At 32.7% G+C, this 21,021-nt stretch overlaps 3 protein-coding genes across 4 annotated transcripts in view; 2 read left to right on the top strand and 1 right to left on the bottom strand.

The window, feature by feature from the left end:
- Nucleotides 1-21,021, top strand: part of LOC113523095 (inactive dipeptidyl peptidase 10) — a 329,346-nt gene that overhangs the window by 221,551 nt on the left and 86,774 nt on the right. The gene's annotated exons all lie outside the window — the stretch shown is intronic.
- Nucleotides 6,598-9,432, bottom strand: LOC113519195 (cytochrome P450 6B2-like). Its single transcript, XM_026904249.3, has 2 exons — nucleotides 8,002-9,432; nucleotides 6,598-7,151 (listed from the first exon to the last, which is right to left on the bottom strand). Exons 1-2 carry the CDS (start codon nucleotides 9,353-9,355, stop codon nucleotides 6,961-6,963), a joined length of 1,545 nt encoding a protein of 514 aa, XP_026760050.2. The 5' UTR covers nucleotides 9,356-9,432; the 3' UTR covers nucleotides 6,598-6,960.
- Nucleotides 14,275-17,596, top strand: LOC113519201 (cytochrome P450 6B6-like). The gene is made up of 2 exons (XM_031911993.2): nucleotides 14,275-15,678; nucleotides 16,520-17,596. Exons 1-2 carry the CDS (start codon nucleotides 14,331-14,333, stop codon nucleotides 16,684-16,686), a joined length of 1,515 nt encoding a protein of 504 aa, XP_031767853.2. The 5' UTR covers nucleotides 14,275-14,330; the 3' UTR covers nucleotides 16,687-17,596.

Here is a 21,021-nt window from a genome sequence, read left to right as displayed (position 1 = left end):
TACTGCTGGACATAAGCCTCCCCCATAGACTGCCATAAAGAACGGTCCTGAGCCACCTACATCCTTTGACTCACTGCAATTTACTATTACGTCCGTAAATTGCCTTTTTCTTTTTATTACTACAATAACAGCATTGACAATAGTAATGGCATTCATAATACTTTAAGTAATAACAATGATCCAATCTGTTATCAACGCTATCGTTTCATCATTATTTCAATCATATAAATCATTATTTCATCATATTCTAACAGTTCATTCCGTCACAGGTAACACACGATACCAAGCTCCGTCTAGTAACGTTTTCTAAATTGTCCTAAATGAGAATCGAATTTGCAACTTATTGTCATCAAGCCAATACATGATGCAGTGATAAATACGTGACCAACCATATCACGTACGATGTTGGTCTATATTATAAACATTAGACAATCATCAACGTTCTTGTCTTAGAATATTTTTTTATTTACTTCCTTGATTTATTTCCACTTACTACTTTCTTTTAAGAGCATAGTAGAGGGAAAAATAGAGGGCAAAAGAAAAAGAGAAAGACCGAAGACATGGGACAGATAAAAGAAACACTAGGTGTCATGTCGTATAGGGAAGTCAAGGATATGACCTGGGATAGAACTGGCCGGAGGAAGATGCATGAATTAGTTGCACCGACAAGAGGAAACTTTTAAATGAAAAAAGAGACTACTTTCTTTTAGGCATCCTTGGTCTATACCCATGAAGAGGTTTTCACACGGTTTGTGAAATCTTTTTTTATTATTATCTTTATTTCCTTGTATTTTTTTTATCGTATTTTACATCTATACTTTTCTTTTCAATTTCTGTACATATTGATGTTTTAATAGAACCTAAACAATAAGTTAGAATTTAATTGAAATTATCACAGGAACACTCTCTAAATGAAATGAATAATAAATCAAGTTTTTAAAATAAATATTTATATATTTGAATTATATATCAGCAGTATCTTATAGTTGGTCAAATTATTCGTTGGTTTACATTTTCAATAAATTCAATTAAAATAGACTAATACCTTATCTCTTTATTATTCTTCGCTACAATTGCTAATTCATCAATGATGAACGATATTTCAATAAGATAAGATAAATCTTCTTTGCTTTTATATCTATATATGTTTCTTGTTACTGATTTGTTTTATTTTGTAACTAACTAATTTGGTAAACGTAATTTAGCCCTTTAAAATTATTAAGGTTCATAACAGAGGATAAATCTATCTTACCTGCCAAATTAAAGTAAACAACAAACTTAAAAATTTTCAATATATTTCATGCATTTAAAATATTAAATTTTAATACTGAAAGTTACAAATCTACTTCCTCCGCACTATATTCAACAAAATCCCGTCAGATGGCGACATGACAGCTCTTTTTGGGTTGAACTTCATTTCCTTCAGCGTGTTCTCAGACGGTTCTACCCGGAATTTTGATAAGAACTTGATAATACATATGCTGGACTGCATCTTGGCGAAGCGCATACCTTAAAAAGAAAAGAACACAAAATTTTTTTTTTTTCATATGATGTAATAACACTGCAACTCAAAAAAATTATCAAAATACCTATAAACAACGAGACGTTTCGTAGATACATATTTAAATATTCTTTTACTTAAAAATGCGAAATTTAACTCACAAATAATTTACACCTTATCATCATATAAGCTGTTACCTGTCCACTGCTGAACATAAGCCTCCTCCTTGAGAGAGCTCGTTTAATCTAATCTCGAGTATATATTACTGTATGTTTTTTTTTATCATTTAAGAATTTTAAAACTTTTAAATTTTGTTTTGCATTAAACAGGATCTGTTCCCCAAAGAAAACTCAACCGTCACAAAATTAATATGAGGCCAACATTTTTATGTTATCTTAACAACTGCAAATAGAATAAAGAATATCTCAAAAAAATTTTAAAACAGAAATTATCAAGAATTTTTCAAATTCTTGTTTGTAAACAGCCAACTCTTCTGATCTATCTATATATTCACACTAATCCAAAAACAGAATAATCAGAGCTATTAAAATGTTAACAATCTCTAGAACAAATAAAAGCAAAAATTTATATTTCTATCTACACGTATTTTCTTAGATATTAACGACTAAAACTCACCAATGCAATTTCTTGGGCCAATTCCGAATGGCATATATGCACAAGGATGCCTTGCGGCTGCATTTTCAGCATTGAATCTCTCCGGATCGAATACTTCTGGGTTAGGGTAGTATTTTGGATCATAATGAATACCACGAGCTGAAGCTAACACTATTTGATCTTTCTCAATATCAATATCAGTGCCAGGGATTTTGTACTCGCTTTTAGCACATCGTTGCAATGGTTCCACTAGAGGAAATAAACGGAGCGTCTCATCGAACACTTGCCGTAAATAAGCCATATCTTGGATTGTCTCATAAGTCAATTGTCCGTCGTGGTTCTCAAGTATTTTATCTATTTCTTGGTGTAATTTATCTTGAATATGGGGATTTTTAGCTAACAGATATAGCATATAGGTCATGGTAGTAGCACTAGTTTCATATCCTCCTGCGAAAAATATAAAAGACTGCGCGGCAATAACATTTTCAGAAATCTCTAAATACATTTTTTCATCGATCCCGTTCTTTTTTGTAAACTGAATTTCTTTCTGGTTTCTCAATTCTAAAATTAAATCCATAAAATCTTTTCTATCAGTGGGCTTGCCTTGTCTTTCTCTGATTACCGAGCTTGTCAACTTATGAAAAAATTCGGTGACATATTTGGGGAAAAAAGACAAATTCAACTTTTTGAACAAAGTTGGATACATTAAAACCACTTCAAATGCAACATTTAAAGTGAATATTTCATGGTCTATTCTATATAGTGTTTTAATAATCGGATTATTGTCTGTAATATCATCGATATCCATACCAAAGGCACAGGCTGCAATAGTAGATAAGGTATATCTTTGTACAAGGGGGTGAATTTTATGTTCTATTTGCTTCTCTGTAATACTCTCGACGTATTTAATGAACTGGTCACCACGTTCGGTCATCAAATAAATCATATTCTTCAATTTACCCGACGTAAACAATGGGGTGAAACGATTTCTGAGTGCTCTCCAAGTATCAGTGTCAGCATGAAACAAATTTTCACCAAGGCCTTCCTTACTTAATTCCACTCCACGATCGGAGAACTGATCGAAATCTTTGATCATAATGTGTTTGATGATATCCAGATCTCTGATTAAAAGTGTAGGTGCGGTCATTCTGTATATTCCAACTATCTTCTCATTTGGAAACTGGTGGTAAACATCGGCTGCGGCTTCTCCATAACTTTTATATCGAAGTGCACTGTATATGTTGTTACCGAATAAAGGAATTGGTTCTGGTCCAACGACGCCTCTGGTCTTCCAGTAGTTGAAAGTCCTTGTGAAGTAATAGTAAAGAGAATAGAGGACTGCTATAAACACTAGCGATATGTACATCGATTCCATTGTTATCACTAGTTCTTGCCTGCTCGAATATAGATTCACTAATGACGTTATTTGATTTAGCATGTTATATAAATACTTTATGATAACTTAAAAACTTTATCTACGTTCAACAAGTAGGTATTTGAGGTATGATATCTTTAATTAATGGCTAATGTACATTTTTTTTATAAAAACAATATGTAATATGATTTATAGTTTCAACGACATTGTGTTATTGATATATTCATTGTTTACTAGCTTTACCCAAGCTTTATCTACATGACAGGGACACGTTGACTGACCAGGATAAAAAGTAGCCTATTGTTATATCTATGTCCATCTTAATGCCAAATATGTAGTGAGAGTACGCCAACTTCCATGACAATACTTGAATCGTTAATACAATATAATTAATTCGTTTTCATTAGCATAAAATAATTATGAATATTTTTTATTCAAGTATTTTTGAATAGTCATTTTTTTACGATTCCACCGCCCATTCGGAATGTATTTTCAGCTGAGAAGAACATGTGAGAAACTCAATTGCTGCTTTTTGCAACTAAAGTCGATTTTGCAATTATAAATTTGTATCGGTACAGACTGGAAAACAACATAAGAGTTATTAAACAAATCAAGTCCGCTGCTGTGAAACATGGCTGTGTTCTGGTTTATAGAATTAAATGGTATCAAAATTACACGGTACAGATTCGTAACACTATATTCCTCGGGAATGGCAACACAATGAGGGGTACAGTAGGCATTAAACTCCATTCTATGATGTTCACGTCTGTGGGCAACGGTTATCACTTTGTATCAAGTGGGAGTCCAACTTGTTTACTATTCTTTTTTTTTATACAACTTAGAATGGCAAACAAGCTGACGGCTCACCTGATAGAAAGTGGTAACCGTCGCCTATAGACATGAGCAGTACCATGAACATAATAGAGTATACTGTTTCGCTCATGATACCCCCCATGCGTTGTCATTCCTGAAGGCTCAGGTGTTATTCCTCTGTACCCAGTAAATTCACGCCATATCCCACCCTTCAAACCGAAACACAGCCATGCAAACACAACTGCTTCACGGTTGAAACACGAATGGGACAGAGGTACCCGAGCAATCGACTTTTGTACAAAGTCTCCCTCTGGTAAATTCTATGTATTATAGAAAAATAACATTGATTTCAACATGCCATGACTATCTTTTTATTAAATGCTACAGAAACCAACTATTCTAGCCACACTCTTACTTTTGAAAAAGTACAAAAATTTTCGGAAATCTCTTCAAAATAAACTTGTTATTGATATCGGTTTTCGATATTCTTCTTCGGGCTTCATCCAATTAATTTCGCAGGAACTATGTGATGACCTCATGAATAATGTTCCTATTAGTTTCGTCATTATATGACGTAGGGATGCCGGTAAACAAGTATAGTGGGGCGGTCCCGAAACTAATAAATTGATTACTATTTACAATATTACAAACTAAAGGGGGGTAAAGAGGTTTCTTCATCCCGCGCGCGTAATACCTCTGGTAAACTAAAGGGAGTAAAGGGGTCGGCAACGCGCGCGTAAGTATAGTGGGGCGGTCCCGAAACTAATTAATTGATTATACTGATAATAAACTACTTACTTACTACTTATTAATAAACACCAGAGGGAGACTTTATACAAAAGTCGATTGCTTGGGCACCTCTGTCCCATTCGTGTTTCTACCGTAAAGTTTGTTGTTGCATGACTGTGTTTCGATTTGAAGGGTGGGATATGGCAGTGAAATTACATGGTACAGAGGAATAACACCTCTACCAAATCCTCAGGAATAGGTTTAGGTTTAGGTCGAGGTTTTCCCAAGAGACTACAGCATGGGGTTCTTCAAAAGGGGGTAAAGATTTATTTTTCTTCATTATTATTTTGGCAATTTTATTTATTTTTATGCACGCGTAATACCTCTGGTATTGCAGGTGTTCATAGGCTACGGTAACCGCTTATCATCAGGTAGGCCGTATGCTAGTTTGACACCTCAGTGGTATAAAAAAAAATTCATTTGGTCAAGTTATTCCTCCTAAATACGAATATTCCTATAATGTCTATACAACTCGGTATGGCAAACAATCTGATGGTCATGTAAAGGGAGATGTAAGAAAGACTCTGTTTTCCGCACTTAGCCTCCCATTTGGGCCGTTGTGCGTGTGTAAAGGGAGATAGTAACCTGCGCTTACGGGGCGGAAAGGAATTATTAGTGATGAGATTTAACAGCCGCATTGCTAGTAATACACCCTAGCAGGTCGACCTCTACGCAATTTCCCTTGGAAACCAAAATGGTTAATGCTTATCCATCTGGACGAGTGGCGGTCCTACACCGTGCGATTTTTCTAGACACTTTCTTCCATGCACAACCACTCTTTGAAATCAACTTCCAGCAGGAGTATTTTCGTACCGATACGATAACATAACCATCAAAAAAAGAGCATGTTCCTTTTTAAAAGACCGGCAGCACACCTGCAATGCCGTTAGTGTTGTGGGTGATGATGGGCAGCGGTAGTCATTTACCATCAGATGAGCCGTACGCTCGTTTGCCCCTATGTTGTAAAAAAAATTGGTTACTATAGGCCAATTGATCTAGCTTCACCCTCACTTGTTCGTGACCTGCTTCAGCTTCACCTCTCACTGGTACACCGCCAGCGTAAATACAAAAATCGTCCCTTACACACATAACACGTATGTTCATGACGCAGGTGGGGTTACCATTCCATTGTAAGTGTAACCATATGTAAGTGATTATGCTGTCACAGATATTTATTATTTTATATAATTTTTACAGATCTATTCTTTTTAACGCGCCACCTACCTATTTATGCTTTAATTCCTTCTACCCAAAGGTTGTCTGGAAGAGATTGCTTTGCAATAAAACCGCCTTTTGTACTACACTATGCTTATCGAAAATTGTTCAACAAATCTTGTAATGATGGTTTAATAAAGTGTTAAATAAATAAATCATCTGTTAAAAACAATTTACCTTTAAACTTTGAAAGTAATAGCAATTATAAATAAATTAAATACCTTATGCATGATTTATATGAAACGAAATGAAGCAGGTGCAGTTTGTAATGCGGAAAATTAAAAAACGATTTGTCTTCAAAGTAAACGGTTAATATATACAGATTTTTAGATATCCCGCGACTTCGTCCACTTAGGAAAAATAAAATTTATTTTACAAATAAATTACAAGTAATTTACAAGTAAATTTAATTTTAAACGCTTTTGAATAGTGTATTTTCACGATTTCATCTTCCAGGTTGGCCATTAGCTTACGAGTATTTTATATATGTTTTTTATTGCACTTAAACAATATATGCAGCGATTAGTTTAACAACTTGTTAGCTAGTTAGGTGGTGGTAGTATTTTCCGTTCTAAGTTGAACAAATCTTATAGAATCCTTGATAGAGCTCTCTATCTCAATGGAGTGTTAATTAGGTTTCGTTGTGTATTTATTAAAACCAATAGTTATTACAAATGTATTTTCTTGGCAGTATGTTTATCAAAATCCCGTCAGATGGCGACATCACTACCCTTTTTGGGTCGAACTTCATTTCCTTCAGCGTGTTCTCAGATGGTTCTACCCGGAATTTTGATAGGAACTTGATAATGCATATGCTGGACTGCAGCTTAGCGAAGCGTAAGCCTGGAAAAAATAAACAAATCGTTGCAACTCAAACAATAACTGGTAACTGGCACCACGTTTATTTTGCTATGCAAAATGGAATAGAATGGATAAAATCAGAGAAATCGGACCCTCTATATAAATGGCAAAGGAATTCATCAATAGAGTTGATATCGCTAGCGAGTCTGTGAGACAGAATGAGTTACAATGAAATGAAATGAAATTTATTTGCCAGAAACATTGTTGATAAGGTGTTGCATTTGTCAAGTTTACAAGATGTCCATTATGTTTCACCATATCAAATGGCATTCGAATATTAAGCACTAAATTTACATATACATATTTACTTTTTAACAACTTATGAACGAAGATGACATACAACAAGACAGCGACGTGTTTAAATTCTAGATGTATGAGAGTCCCGGAATGTGAAGCTGTGACCTCTCAGCGTTTAGGAATTTTCAGAACAGTGAAGTCGCTCCGTGAAATCTGTGATATGTGCGAATAGAGCTAAACTATCAGCTGAGCGTAGTAGCCACGACTTATACGCACAATAGCTCAAATGAAAGACTCAGCGCGAAAAAGAGAGTCCAATTTGCATTAATGTAATGCAAATTGGATTCACATTACAAAACATCAACGTCCAATATATGTCGTTACCTTTTTGTATCTCTTGAATTCGCCACCGATAGCTATGCATTGGTTTGTCACTTGTTTGCGAGGCCAGAATCTAAATTAAAATATTAATATATTGTTTTCATCTTATAGTAAGTTCCTTGAGAAGCGTTCACAAAAAATAAAAACAGAATTCTGATACCTACTGTATCTACTAATATATGGTATAAATAATTTCTTAATATAATAAACTTACCAATACAATTCCTTGGACCAACTCCGAATGGCATATATGCACAAGGATGCCTCGCAGCTGAATTTTTTGCATTAAATCTCTCCGGATCAAACACTTCTGGATTAGGGTAATATTTAGGATCATGATGAATACCTCGAAGTGAAATTAATACTATTTTGTCTTTCTCAATAACAATATCAGTGCCTGGTATTTTGTAGTCGTTTTTAGCACGTCGTTGTAATGGTTCCACTATAGGAAATAGACGGAGCGTCTCATCAAACACTTGATGTAAATAGGTCATACTTTTTATTATTTCGTAGCTCAATTCACCATTATGGATCTCATATGTTTTATCTATTTCCTGATGTAGTTTTTCTTGGACGTGCGGATTCATTGCTAACAGATACAACAAGAAAGTCATGGTAGTAGCACTAGTTTCGTATCCTCCTGCATAAAATGCGAAAGACTGCGCGGCAATGATACTTTCAGAAATCTCCAAATGCATTTGTATATCGTTCTCAAACTTTTTTGTAGACTGAATTTCTTTTTGTTCCTTCAATTCTAAAATCAAATCCATAAAGTCTCTCCTTTCTGTGGGCTTGCCTTTTCTCTCACTAATTATAGAGTTTGTTAATTTGTAAAAGAAGTTGGTGACATATTTAGGAAACACAGATAAATTCAGTTTCTTGAGTAGACGTGGATACATCAAAATTATTTCGAATGCAAAATTTATAGAAAACACTTCACGGTCTATTCTATTCAGGATTTTAATCATTGGGTTGTTATCTGAAATATCGTCAATGTCCATACCAAAGGCACACGCTGCTATTGTAGAGATAGTATACTTTTGAACTAGGCTGTGGATTTGATGTTCTGCTTGATTTTCTGTGATGCTTTCAACGTATTTAATGAATTTGTCTCCGCGTTCGGTCATCAGATGAATCATATTTTTTAATTTTCCAGATGTAAACAATGGTGTGAAACGACTTCTGAGTACACTCCAAGTCTCGGTGTCGGCATGAAACAGATTTGTTCCAAGACCTTCTTCACTTAGCTCGACGCCACGGTCGGAAAATTTATCGAAATCTTTGATTAGTATTTGTTTGATGATGTCCAAATCCTTGATTAAAAGATAAGGTTCAGTCATTCTGAACATTCCAACCACTTTTTCATTTGGATACTGATGGTAAAGATTAGCGATCGGTTCTCCATGAGTTTCATATCGAAGTGCAGCTTTTATAACATTGCCGAATAATGGAATTGGTTGTGGTCCAACGATGCCTCTGTCCTTCCAGTAGTTGAACGTCCTTGTGAAGTAATAGTAAAGAGAACAGAGCACTGCTATGAGCACTGGCGATATGTACATCAGTTCCATTTCTGTCACTAGCTCTAACCTCTTTGAGTGTAAATTCACATATGAACTCCATTCGTCTATACGTGATAACACGACAATAAATTAATACCAGTATATCTTGAACATGCTATCTAAAATTTCGTGTTTAATTTTGATACTGTAACTATCAATAAGCTTGATAATGTATATGACAAATATATCGATATATTTTTTTTAAATAGTTGAATTTCTATCATATCATTTTAAGACAAATAGGCATTTTTTTATTAATCAATGTATCCTTTTATATTAACTTGTACCTTACCTGACCATACGGTCGTTAGCACAAAAAATTAGGTAGATGCACCTTTTGTTCTTTCTTTAAAAGTTTTTATAACTCGATTAATAACGACATTAGTTGCTACCTTTTCCTTAGACAATACAGTTTTCTTACGCGACCTTAGAGTTCTAAACGCCATCTCTTAGTCTAAAAAAATATTTTTGTCTAATATAAAAAAAACGGTTATTTTCTTAACATTACCCATTATTCCTATTGATTACTGTGAATTATAGTTCAATGATATTTCATTGCCTAGTTTCAAATCGTCCTATATCATCGTCTTTCTTTTATTCACTTTGTACTTTAATTTTTTGTATTAATGTTGTTAAAGTATTGATTGCGAATCAGAGGTCCCAATATTCCCAAATGTCAGCCTAAACTTCTGAATTTTTTAAATTCATGTTTGTACCTTTTAAAAATGTTAGTCAGGTAAATCTACCGTCAGATAAGTCACGTCAAATGCCTTTATGCGTAAGAAGGCGGCCTCAGAAGTCAGAAGCTACGATCTCAAACAAGTATTCGACTCGGCCTTTCTAAACACTCTTTGTTTACCACTAATTTATTTAAATTTTAATGCACAGTGAAACTATGCACAAATGGCGAACTTAACACCGGTCAGTGTCAACCATTGAGGAAACCGCGAAATAAGTAAGTGGTGCATTATTGAATTGAGGAAATATCAAAATACTTAATATATTCATATATTATAAACATATAAATAGAATAATATAAACATATACATAATATATTGAACAAGAGAATATATACATGCATAAATAAGTACATATATAAATAAATAAATATAACTATAATAAACAATTAACTGTATTAGAAGACCAAATTAGACAATCTATGACTCAAACTGAGTAACCAGACAGTTTAAGTTTAAATGGAAAGTGAGAAAAGAAATAAAAGGGAAAGAAATATATTACTACTTTTGTTGATGAAGGGGGAGGGCAGATTAATAATAGATAAACAGATATATACTCTTTATTGTTTCCTCCAAAAGATTACAATAGTAAACTTATTATAAATATAAACAATTACATGAAATAATCTCAATGAGACAAAAAAAATATGGGCGACTTTATGGTTAAAAACTATCTCTTCCAGGCAACCTTTGTAATAATTGCTGAGAGAAAATATGTTTAGAAAATATATCTATATATTCCCTTTAACTCATTATAAAATAGTTACAATTTTCTCGCTAATATTTCTTTTAACGATATTCATCATCAATATCGTAACATCACTACGGTTCAACATCACGCTGATAAGACTGAATACACTGTAATTAGTGATTTTTTAATTAGTCATCATCGTTCTTTTCTTTAAACTGTTGTTATAAACAACACGTTAAACATAGTTAAAAAAAAAATGTGTGAATCTTTAAAAATGACTTGAATAGTGAAATCATTCAGGTATTTATTTATTGCATTCTTATATATAGGTACCATTTAAACTTATCATTAATGTTTCTGGCAAATAAACTTCATTTCATTTCATGTTCATTTCGTGTTCATTTCAAGTTATTTCCAAGTTCATTCCATGTTCATTCCGCGTTATTTTCATGTTCTTTTCTTGTTCATTCCGTGTTCATCCCGTGTTCATTCCGTATTCGTTCCGTGTTCATCCCGTGTTCATCCCGTGTTCATTACGTGTTCATCCCGTGTTCATTCCGTATTCGTTCCGTGTTCATCCCGTGTTCATCTCATGTTCATGTCATTTCATTTAATTTCGTTTCATTTCATTACAGTGTTCTCGTAACTATGCCCATGGTGTCCTTTATACATTGTCATTCCTAAGAACTAAGGTTTTAGATCATCATATCTCATAATTTCATTGCTATATCATATCTTTCATACTAAAACAGCATAAACACAGCTATTTCACGATTTAAACACGTGTAGGCAAGAGGTACCCAATCAAACGATTTGTGTGTAGTCTTCCTGACAAATAAACCGTAAACTAAATTCAAGTATTTGTATATCCTTTATCTACTATCGATACAATAAAAAATAAATTAAATAAACATTATATATAAATTAAGAATTAATTGTGTTAAGTCTTCAAGTAATTATTTAAATGTTACACATAACGAAACTGTATGTTTGTACGTGTGTGTAAGTATTCTATTTTTAATAGACACTTTAGTAAGATGTAGTTTATGTACAGTATGTTTTCATTATCATAGGCGACGGTTATTACTTCCCATCAGGTGGGCCGTCAGTTTGTTTGCCATTCTAAGTTGTGTAAAAATAAAAATATTTCTCGCCACTTAGTATAGAATTGTTAGTGTTAATTTCATGTTTTTTTTTTAGAAATAATCTTTTATGTTTTGCTACCAAACTCATACTGTTTACTAATTTTTAAGCTGGGTACATTTTTAATAATTTTTAATAGACTTCAAAAAGTAGAAGGTTTGCAATTCGGCTATCTTTTCTCATGTTTGTAACCTTATAACTCCGTTTTTTTCTTAACCGATTTGGAAAATTCTTTTTTTTTATTTTCTGAAAGCATTTACTTACAGATTTGTCTTATAGAAATTTTATTAAACTTGATTCAGCAATATAGTTTTTAAATCCAAATAACTTATTTTGTCTCAATTGAAGTCGACTTTTTTTATGGGACTTTTTTTTTATATCTTTAAATATTTTAGAAGGAAAGAAAGAGTTACATTTCTTTAATCTTTTTTTTAGATTTTGTGATATTTATTATATATAGCCAGCAGCAATTTATTATATCTGCTGCTGACTGGCTCCTTAATGGGAAAGCTTATGTTCAAGGTAGACAGTGAATGGCTGATAATGATGATGACGAAGGTAAATCGCCATAGAAACGAATGTAAATTACGTAATCCAGCATATTTTTGGGCTCGTACAAATTGTTTTGACATAAACTATAAAACTGTAAGGTACCCAAAGTCTGATGACGAAAACTAAAGGCTATAATTTTTTTTTTTTTATTCATTATACATATAAAAAAAAACTTAAAAAACTTAAACAATATAACATAAAACTAAATGTACAAGTTTTCTTATTACTTTACTATGGGTATCGAAAAAACCATCCGTCCGTCTTAAAACATCTGTAAAGCCTGACGGCGATTGCCAGTCCGCCTGCCAAGCGTGGCAACTACTGGCAAAACCCCCTCTAGGGGGAGGCTTATGTTCAGCAGGGGATAGGTAAAGGCTGATATAAAGATATGTCTATATATCAATATATTACTGCATATTCGCCGATACAGACTAATATTATCAATATGAGGGTAGTCTTTAAAAATTATGTTGGATGTTCTTTATTTAAATTTAATATTACCCACACAACGTCAATAATTTTTATGCTTACATATATACTCGTATAGTGAGTACAAATACTACTGATTATGATTGTGTGTGTGATTGTGTGTATGTGTGTGTGTGTTTGTACAGTTATGGAATGTTATTATAATAAGCTTTATGTGAGTATTGAAATTTATATACAGGTCGTTTTAGTAAGTTTTTTTTAATGCATGATAGAATGGTAACCCTGTTTGAGCTAACACCATACGGTGGCAGGGCACCAGTGAGGAATGAGAAGGGAGGATTAATCCTCCCTTCTCATATATCCTTCTCACATATCAAAGGGAGGTCAATTAGCCCATTATGATTAATACACCTGGAGTTCAGCACGATGGTTTTAAGAAGGACCACGGAGAGGTCGACCTGACTGGTTGATTACAATTATTTTGTTTAATTCCGCTACCATTAGTATGCGTACGGTTGCCAACACTCGAATATTGTCTTCTGTAAGTAATACAAATAAATTTACTTGACTTTTCTTATTAAATGGAATTACATTTTGAATGGGCGATAGAAGCGTAAAAAAAGGACTGTTCAAATTTGCATAAATTTAAGTTTAATAAAAGTTATGTGTTTATCTGTCATTTATATTGTTTTATTTATTACAATCCAATATGTATCTCCAAGATCTTTGACTAATATAGTATTATTAAATATTACTTTATTAAAATTTAATTTCTTTATTTCGTTTTACTAGATTCGTCATATTTCCTAGCGCGTGCTATGTATATATTTATATGTGTACGTAGTCTAAATATGTATTTGATTTTTTTGTGCATTATACGTAAAAAATATTAATTCACTCTTGCGCCACCTGCCCACTTCTATATGTTCTCCTTTAACCAAAGGTTGTCTGTAAGAAATTGCCCTAACGATAATACCGCCTTTTGTACCTTTATATGTATTTTTTGATCTGTACTCCATACTACTTTATTTTAATTCAATTGTGTATATGTCGTTGTTTATTTTTATGTTTTTGGTGCAATAAACAGTTAAATAAATAAATAAAATTTTTAACAGCCTGTAGTTTTTTTTTTTGTGATTAGGCTTCGGCTACAACAACCGCACGATGAGCGACCAGTGCAGTTTCTAATATGGCAGTGTTCATAATATCTTGTGTACAGGAAAATATTTGGTACTGTAGTTCCTTCATATAATCATTTGTAGTAAGATTTAGTTCCAGTATAATTTATTAATCATATTAAATACCCCACATGTTCTTGGAAAGTGTAGATAACATTTCGTTCGAGATATTGCAGTGTATTTACTTTTATATAAAGCGCGAGAGAACTTTATAAGTGAATGTGAAGTCAAACGAGCAAGAACTAGTGGTAGCAATGGAGCTAACATACATACCGTTCGTGCTCATAGCAGTGCTCTGTTCTCTTTACTATTACTTCACAAGGACGTTCAATTATTGGAAGGACAGAGGCATCGTTGGACCAAAACCAATCCCACTGTTTGGTAACATCAAAAATAGTGCACTAAGATATGAAAATCATGGGGAGACGATCACTAAAATTTACCAGCAGTATCCAAACGAGAATATCGTCGGTTTATACAGAATGACCACCCCAACTCTTCTGATCAGAGACCTGGATATTATCAAACAGATTATGATTAGAGATTTCGACAAATTCTCCGATCGTGGGTTCGAGTTCAGTGAAGATGGTTTGGGAACAAATCTGTTCCATGCTGACGCTGATACTTGGAGAATACTCAGAAATCGTTTCACACCGCTGTTTTCATCTGGGAAATTAAAGAATATGATCCATATGATGATCGAACAAGGTGACAAGTTTATAAAATACGTCCAGACTACTACGAATAATCAAAAGGAAAACGAAATCTACAATCTGCTACAGAGATATACGTTGTCCACAATAGCAGTATGTGCCTTTGGTATGGATATCACTGATATTTCAGATAAGAATTCATTAATTCAGACCTTATTTAGAGTGGACCGTGAAATATTTACCCGAACCTTTGCATTCGAACTGATTCTAATGTATCCGCGTTTATTCAAAAGGTTGAACTTGTCAGTTTTTTCTATATACGTCACGAATTTCTTTTATAAACTAACAAAAATTGTAATCAAGAAGAGACAAGGCGAACCCACAGAGAGGAACGATTTTGTAGATTTAATTTTGCAATTGAGAAAACAAAAAGAGATTCACTCAACGAAAATAGATGAGAAAAGAATGCACTTGAAGATATCGGATAGTGTTATCGCCGCGCAGTGTTTTGCGTTTTTCGCGGGAGGATACGAAACTAGTGCCACTACAATGACTTACATGCTATATCTTTTGGCGAAACATCCGCACATTCAAGAAAAAGTGTATCAAGAAATAGATGAAGTACTCGAGACGCATAACGGCGAATTGTCCTACGATACAATCAAAGATATGACCTATTTAGGCAAGGTATTCGACGAGACACTCCGTTTGTTTTCTCTAGTGGAGCCATTGCAACGGCGTGCTAAATGCGATTATAAAATCCCAGGCACTGATGTGGTTATCAGAAAGAACCAAATAGTGTTAATTTCACCTCGTGGTATTCACCATGATTCTAAATATTATGCAAACCCAGAAGTGTTTGATCCTGAGAGATTTAATTCCGAAAATGCAGCTGCTAGGCATCCTTGTGCCTACATGCCATTCGGAGTTGGCCCAAGGAATTGCATTGGTGAGTTTACCACCATTAATTCAATTATAAATGGTTACTATGATATGACTATAGTATATATAATCCGTTAGTAGAAATTTATTGTCTCACTACTCAGCAAGAAACCTAATATAATGGTATTTATCTAAATGCACTTTGCCCCAAATACTAAAATAAAAATTACAATAGATAAATTATAATAAGTCCCTATTGCTAAGCAGCCTCTTTCACACAAACTTTGGGATAAATGGAATAGTCATAATAAATATAAATACATATTTTGAATATATATTTATGGACCTAAGAGGTTTTGTCGAAAAAAAATTAATCTATAAAAAAAATATACCAGTTTCGTATCATTAATGCATAACATATTTTTTTTCTCTTTGAGAGAGAGAATATAAATATATATATATATATATAAATAAATATATATAATATATATATATATATATATATATATATATATATATATATATATATATATATATATATATATATATATATATATATATATATATATATATATATATATATATATATATATATATATATATATATATATATAATATCATTACATCAGCCTTTAAGTGTCCGCTGCTGAACATAAGCCTCCTATTAGAGGGGGTTTTGCCAGTAGTTGCTACGCTTGGCAGGCGGCTTGGCAACCGCTGTCAGTTTTTTCGATACCCACGGGAAAGGAAGGGGTGGCCTATGTTATGCCGGGAACATAAGGCTAATATAATATATATATTCTCTCACTCAAAGAGAAAAATTCATAATTTTATCATCATTTTATCATCCCAAAATAATGTTAATTTACCTTTGAAAATTATTTATTTACATGTATGTTTTTTTCTAGGCATGCGCTTCGCTAAACTGCAGTCCTTCATATGTATTGTAAAATTTCTATCGAAATTCCGGGTAGAACCGTCTGAGAACACGCTGAAGGAAATGAGATTCGATCCAACAAAAGCTGTAATGTCGCCATCTGATGGACTTATGGTAAACATAATGCCGAGGGAATAACTTCGATAGAACTAATTAGGTAAAAGAAGGTAACAGATAGTTCGATACTCCTTATTGTTTCCTCCAAAAGATTACAATAGTAAACTTATTATAGATACAAACAATTACAAGAAATGATCATAGTGAGAAAACAATGGGCAGCCTTATCGCTAAAAGCGATCTCTTGCTGGCAACTGAACTAAACTATACAATTAAACCTATAAACCTTCTCATTAAATCATTCTCTCCATAAATGAAAAACACATTAAAATCCGTTTGGTAGTTTAATAGATCTAAGTGTACAGACGGTGGAAAACGACTTTAATCTATACTACACAGAGATATGATCTGGCTGGTCTAGCCGTATCTATGACACTTATTTATTTATTTATTTAATTTATTAAAGGTATCTGTCTGTCTTTTAGTATTCTGTTTATAACAGTTATCTGATTCTAGGCATTACATTCACTAGAATCAAATAAATCTAGACGTCTAAGTGATGTTTTAATCTTAAACATAATACTTGACTCGATTACATTCTTTTATATTATGTCTTAGTGTAAAAAAAAAATTATTATAATTAATTAAAAAGTATTAAAAATATTTTTATTCAATAATAATGTATTAATGTGTAAATAATAATAATATAAAAACATTGACAATATATGTAATACAATTTATAATGTACCTTGTTATAAAAAATAAGTTCTAATATAAATTTAAATAATTAATAATGTAAATATAATATTCATAATGTAAATATGATATGCATAGTGTAAATGTAATATACATAATATAAATTTATTTAATGCATAATTTTTTTTTTCTTTTTCTAGTCTGCTAATTGGCAATCTGTTCCTTATAGAACAATAATCCAATCTGCTGTTTGGATGAAAAAAAAATGCTTTAATTATATTTTTAATTTACACAATTGTAGTTTCCTTTTTACACGTATTGAAATCTATCACCTTTTTTTTAAATAGGGAGTTATCAATGAAGATTTATTTGTATGAAAATACTTCCATTTCTTGTTTCCTAATATAAAAATTTAATTGACATTTTTTGTTTCAAGATAGGGTTTTTGCTATTGCCAGCTTTTATCCGTGACTTCGTCTGTATGACCAAGATATGTTTATTAATCTGTGTATAAAGTAGTGTATCTATATCCTTTTTCATCCCATACAATAAGTGCATATCAAATTTCATAGTGATTGGTTAAGCCGTTACGGCGTTATAAAGTAACGAACAAACAAACTCACTTTTACTTTTATAATATTAGTTAGTGTCCTGTATTAGTCCCATATTAAATCAGTAACGATTGAAAATACCGGTTTTTTTTTTTTTTATTACAATTAATTTGAAATTTCTATTTCTTTTACAGAGCAAAATATATATATTTATATATTATTTATCGCACTTTAAATCATTATTATTATAGCTTTATTTATTTCCTTAATAATTTACAATCATTATGAAAATATACGATATATTTTTTACATCTTATTAATTATTATTTATTTATTAAAAACTATTATTAATTTATTATATAATATCTAAGTGCATTAATAATAAAAAAATATATTTGTTTTTTATTAAGGACGAGAAGTCCTTAATAAAAAACAAACAGGGTATAAGAAGATGAAAGGACTAAGCGTAGATACTTAATATATAAAATATTATTTTATATATGAAGTGACAAACATATACAATGTGTTTATAACGGTACATAAACACCGATATCGGGCCATCCCATAAAGCCAATGCTACCCTTTTCCCCAACTTTAGGGTCGGATCGGAAGTTTTAATAAAAAACGAGTTCCTTGTACATTTCGTGATTTATATATTTTAAATGTACGTGCAAATGGTTTTTGCTGTTTCACCTTCAAAAATAAAGGATAACTCATTGGTTTGAGGGTTTTATGGAAGAAAAAACTTGGCACACAAGTCAACCGATTGGAGACACCAGAGGGAGACTTTGTACAAAAGTCGATTGCTCGGGTACCTCTGTCACATTCGTGTTTCAACCGTGAAGCAGTTGTGTTTGCATGGCTGTGTTTCGGTTTGAAGGGTGGGATATGGCGTGAATTTACTGGGTACAGAGGAATAACACCTGAGTCCTCAGGAATGGCAATACATGGGGGGTATTATGGGCGAAACAGTATACTCTGTTATGTCCATGGTACTGCTCATGTTTATAGGCGACGTTCACGTTCCACTTTCCACCAGGTGGGCCGTCAGCTTGTTTGCCATTCTAAGTTGCATAAAAAATATCTCTCGTGTTTCTATTGCTAAGCAGCTAGATTTTATTTAAAAGAATTAAAATTCAATGTTAACCCTTTCCGCGCTATCGGTATACACTGGCGAGGCACCAGTGAGAAATGACAAGCGAGCATGAAAGCAGGTCAGTAAGCTCATCGTGATGAATTCACATGGAATTAAGCGAGATAATTTCCAGGGGGAACCGCGTGAAATTCGACCTAACCTAATTGCTAAGTCAGGTCGATATAATGGTGCCACTAGTCCCCATCGCTAACAATTCCTTCCCTCCTCCCTTTCAGCTATGTTTGTATGATCATGTTTCAGCTTTAAGTGTTGGATATGGCATTGATATATATATATATATATATTGATATATATATATATTGATATATATATATATATATATATATATATATATATATATATATATATTGTGTTTCGGTTTATTTATTTATTATTTGACAAGGAATAACACCTGAGTCCTCAGGAAAGATTAACAAATCACAATGTTATAATAAAAAGTATATAGTGTTATGTCATGGTATTTATATAAAAAGAAATAAAAAATTTAAATATTGAAAAAAGTAAAAAAAATCAACAATATAAATACACAAGCAATATATATATATATATATATATATATATATATATATATATATATATATATATATATATATATATATATATATATATATATATATATATATATACATATATTGCTAGCAATATACCAAACCAGGTCGACCTCCCCGTGATCCTCTCTGGAAACCAACGTGCTGAATTCCTATTCATCACGATGGGCTAACTCACCTGCCTTTTGATTCTCACCTATCATCCCTCACTGGTGCCCCGCCAGTGTATACCGATAGCGCGGGCGAGGTTACCACTCCATTATCATCCACTAAAAAAAATCTGAGTCTACTAAGCCAACATTTTCTCTGTTACTTGAAACAAGTTCGCAGCTCGCATTAGGGTATGGTCCGGATTAACGAGTTTATAATCTAAACTAGAGAGGGAGAAAGGGATTGTTAGTAATGGAGACTGAGAATCCCATTGCTAGCAATGTACCCAACCAGGTCGACCTCCTCGCGGTTCTCCCTGGAAACTATCACGGTTAATTCCTGATGAATTCATCATGATGGGCTAACTGGTCTGTTTTCATTCTCATCTATCACCCTTCACTGGTGCTCCGCCAGCGTGTCCCGTTAGCGCAGGCGGGGTTACCATTCCACTTTCACGTATCAAAAAAAAATCTAAACTAAAGTGTTGAATTACAGAAAATGTACTGTTTGAATAGACTAACAGTTTTCCGTGGTTTTTCTTACGTAAATCAATATATAAGGTAAATAGTTAATTATTTACATATGGAGTTATTTAAATAGAAGCTGAACATGGGCTCAGCTACTAAAATTAAACCGTTTAATTTTTTTTTTTTTTTTTTTTATACAACTTAGAATGACAAACAACACTTTCCATCAGGTCCACCTGATGGAAAGTGGTAACCGTCGCCTATAGACATGGGCAGTACCATGGACATAACAGAGTGTACTGTTTCGCCCATGATACCACCCATGCGTTGCCATTCCTGAGGACTCATGTGTGGTAAATTTAACTTAAACAAACTTTTTTATATGTTACACAGCGTCATTTAATGCCAAATTTAATAGAAATAGGAACATTTATTGTTTTGTAGATACCAGTATATACATACTAGGTTTTACCTACGATTTCGTTTACGTGACCGGAATATATTAAATGTCCGGGATAAAAAAAAATAGCATCCATCTTTCGGAACAAACAGTTGTCTGGTAACTGTCTGTTACGCATCAGCGTACGATGGGTAGATGCTTAAACGCAATGCTCACACTAATATAAATATATTACAATATAATTATAGGATTACCAACATAAGATACAGCTAAACATTTCAATACAATACACTGGCAGATTAGATCTAACTGTTCCTACATTTATAGGTAACCACAGCTTGCTTTGTGTTTGATAAACATTAAAATGGAATTAAATTATTAAATGTCATTATATGAGTAAAGATATTAACAATATGAATAATAACATAATTTAAATAATAGAAATTGT

The sequence above is a fragment of the Galleria mellonella genome, unplaced genomic scaffold (assembly GCF_026898425.1).
Source record: "Galleria mellonella isolate WM207_F2 unplaced genomic scaffold, CSIRO_AGI_GalMel_v1 utg109, whole genome shotgun sequence".
In the NCBI taxonomy this organism is placed as follows: Eukaryota; Metazoa; Arthropoda; class Insecta; order Lepidoptera; family Pyralidae; genus Galleria; species Galleria mellonella.
The sequence above is the reverse complement of the archived record's forward strand: the minus strand, read 5'-3'. Positions and strand labels throughout refer to the sequence as shown.

What these genes read in the sequence shown, in the direction of transcription:
- LOC113519195 (XM_026904249.3), bottom strand. Translation starts at nt 9,355, where the DNA reads ATGGAACTGATGTACATATCGCCAGTGCTCATAGCAGTGCTCTGTTCT. An exon ending in TGGTCCAAGGAATTGTATTG is followed by an intron (nt 7,152 to 8,001) that starts GTAAGTTTATTA and finishes TATTTTTTCCAG; the next exon opens with GCTTACGCTTCGCTAAGCTG.
- LOC113519201 (XM_031911993.2), top strand. Translation starts at nt 14,331, where the DNA reads ATGGAGCTAACATACATACCGTTCGTGCTCATAGCAGTGCTCTGTTCT. An exon ending in TGGCCCAAGGAATTGCATTG is followed by an intron (nt 15,679 to 16,519) that starts GTGAGTTTACCA and finishes GTTTTTTTCTAG; the next exon opens with GCATGCGCTTCGCTAAACTG.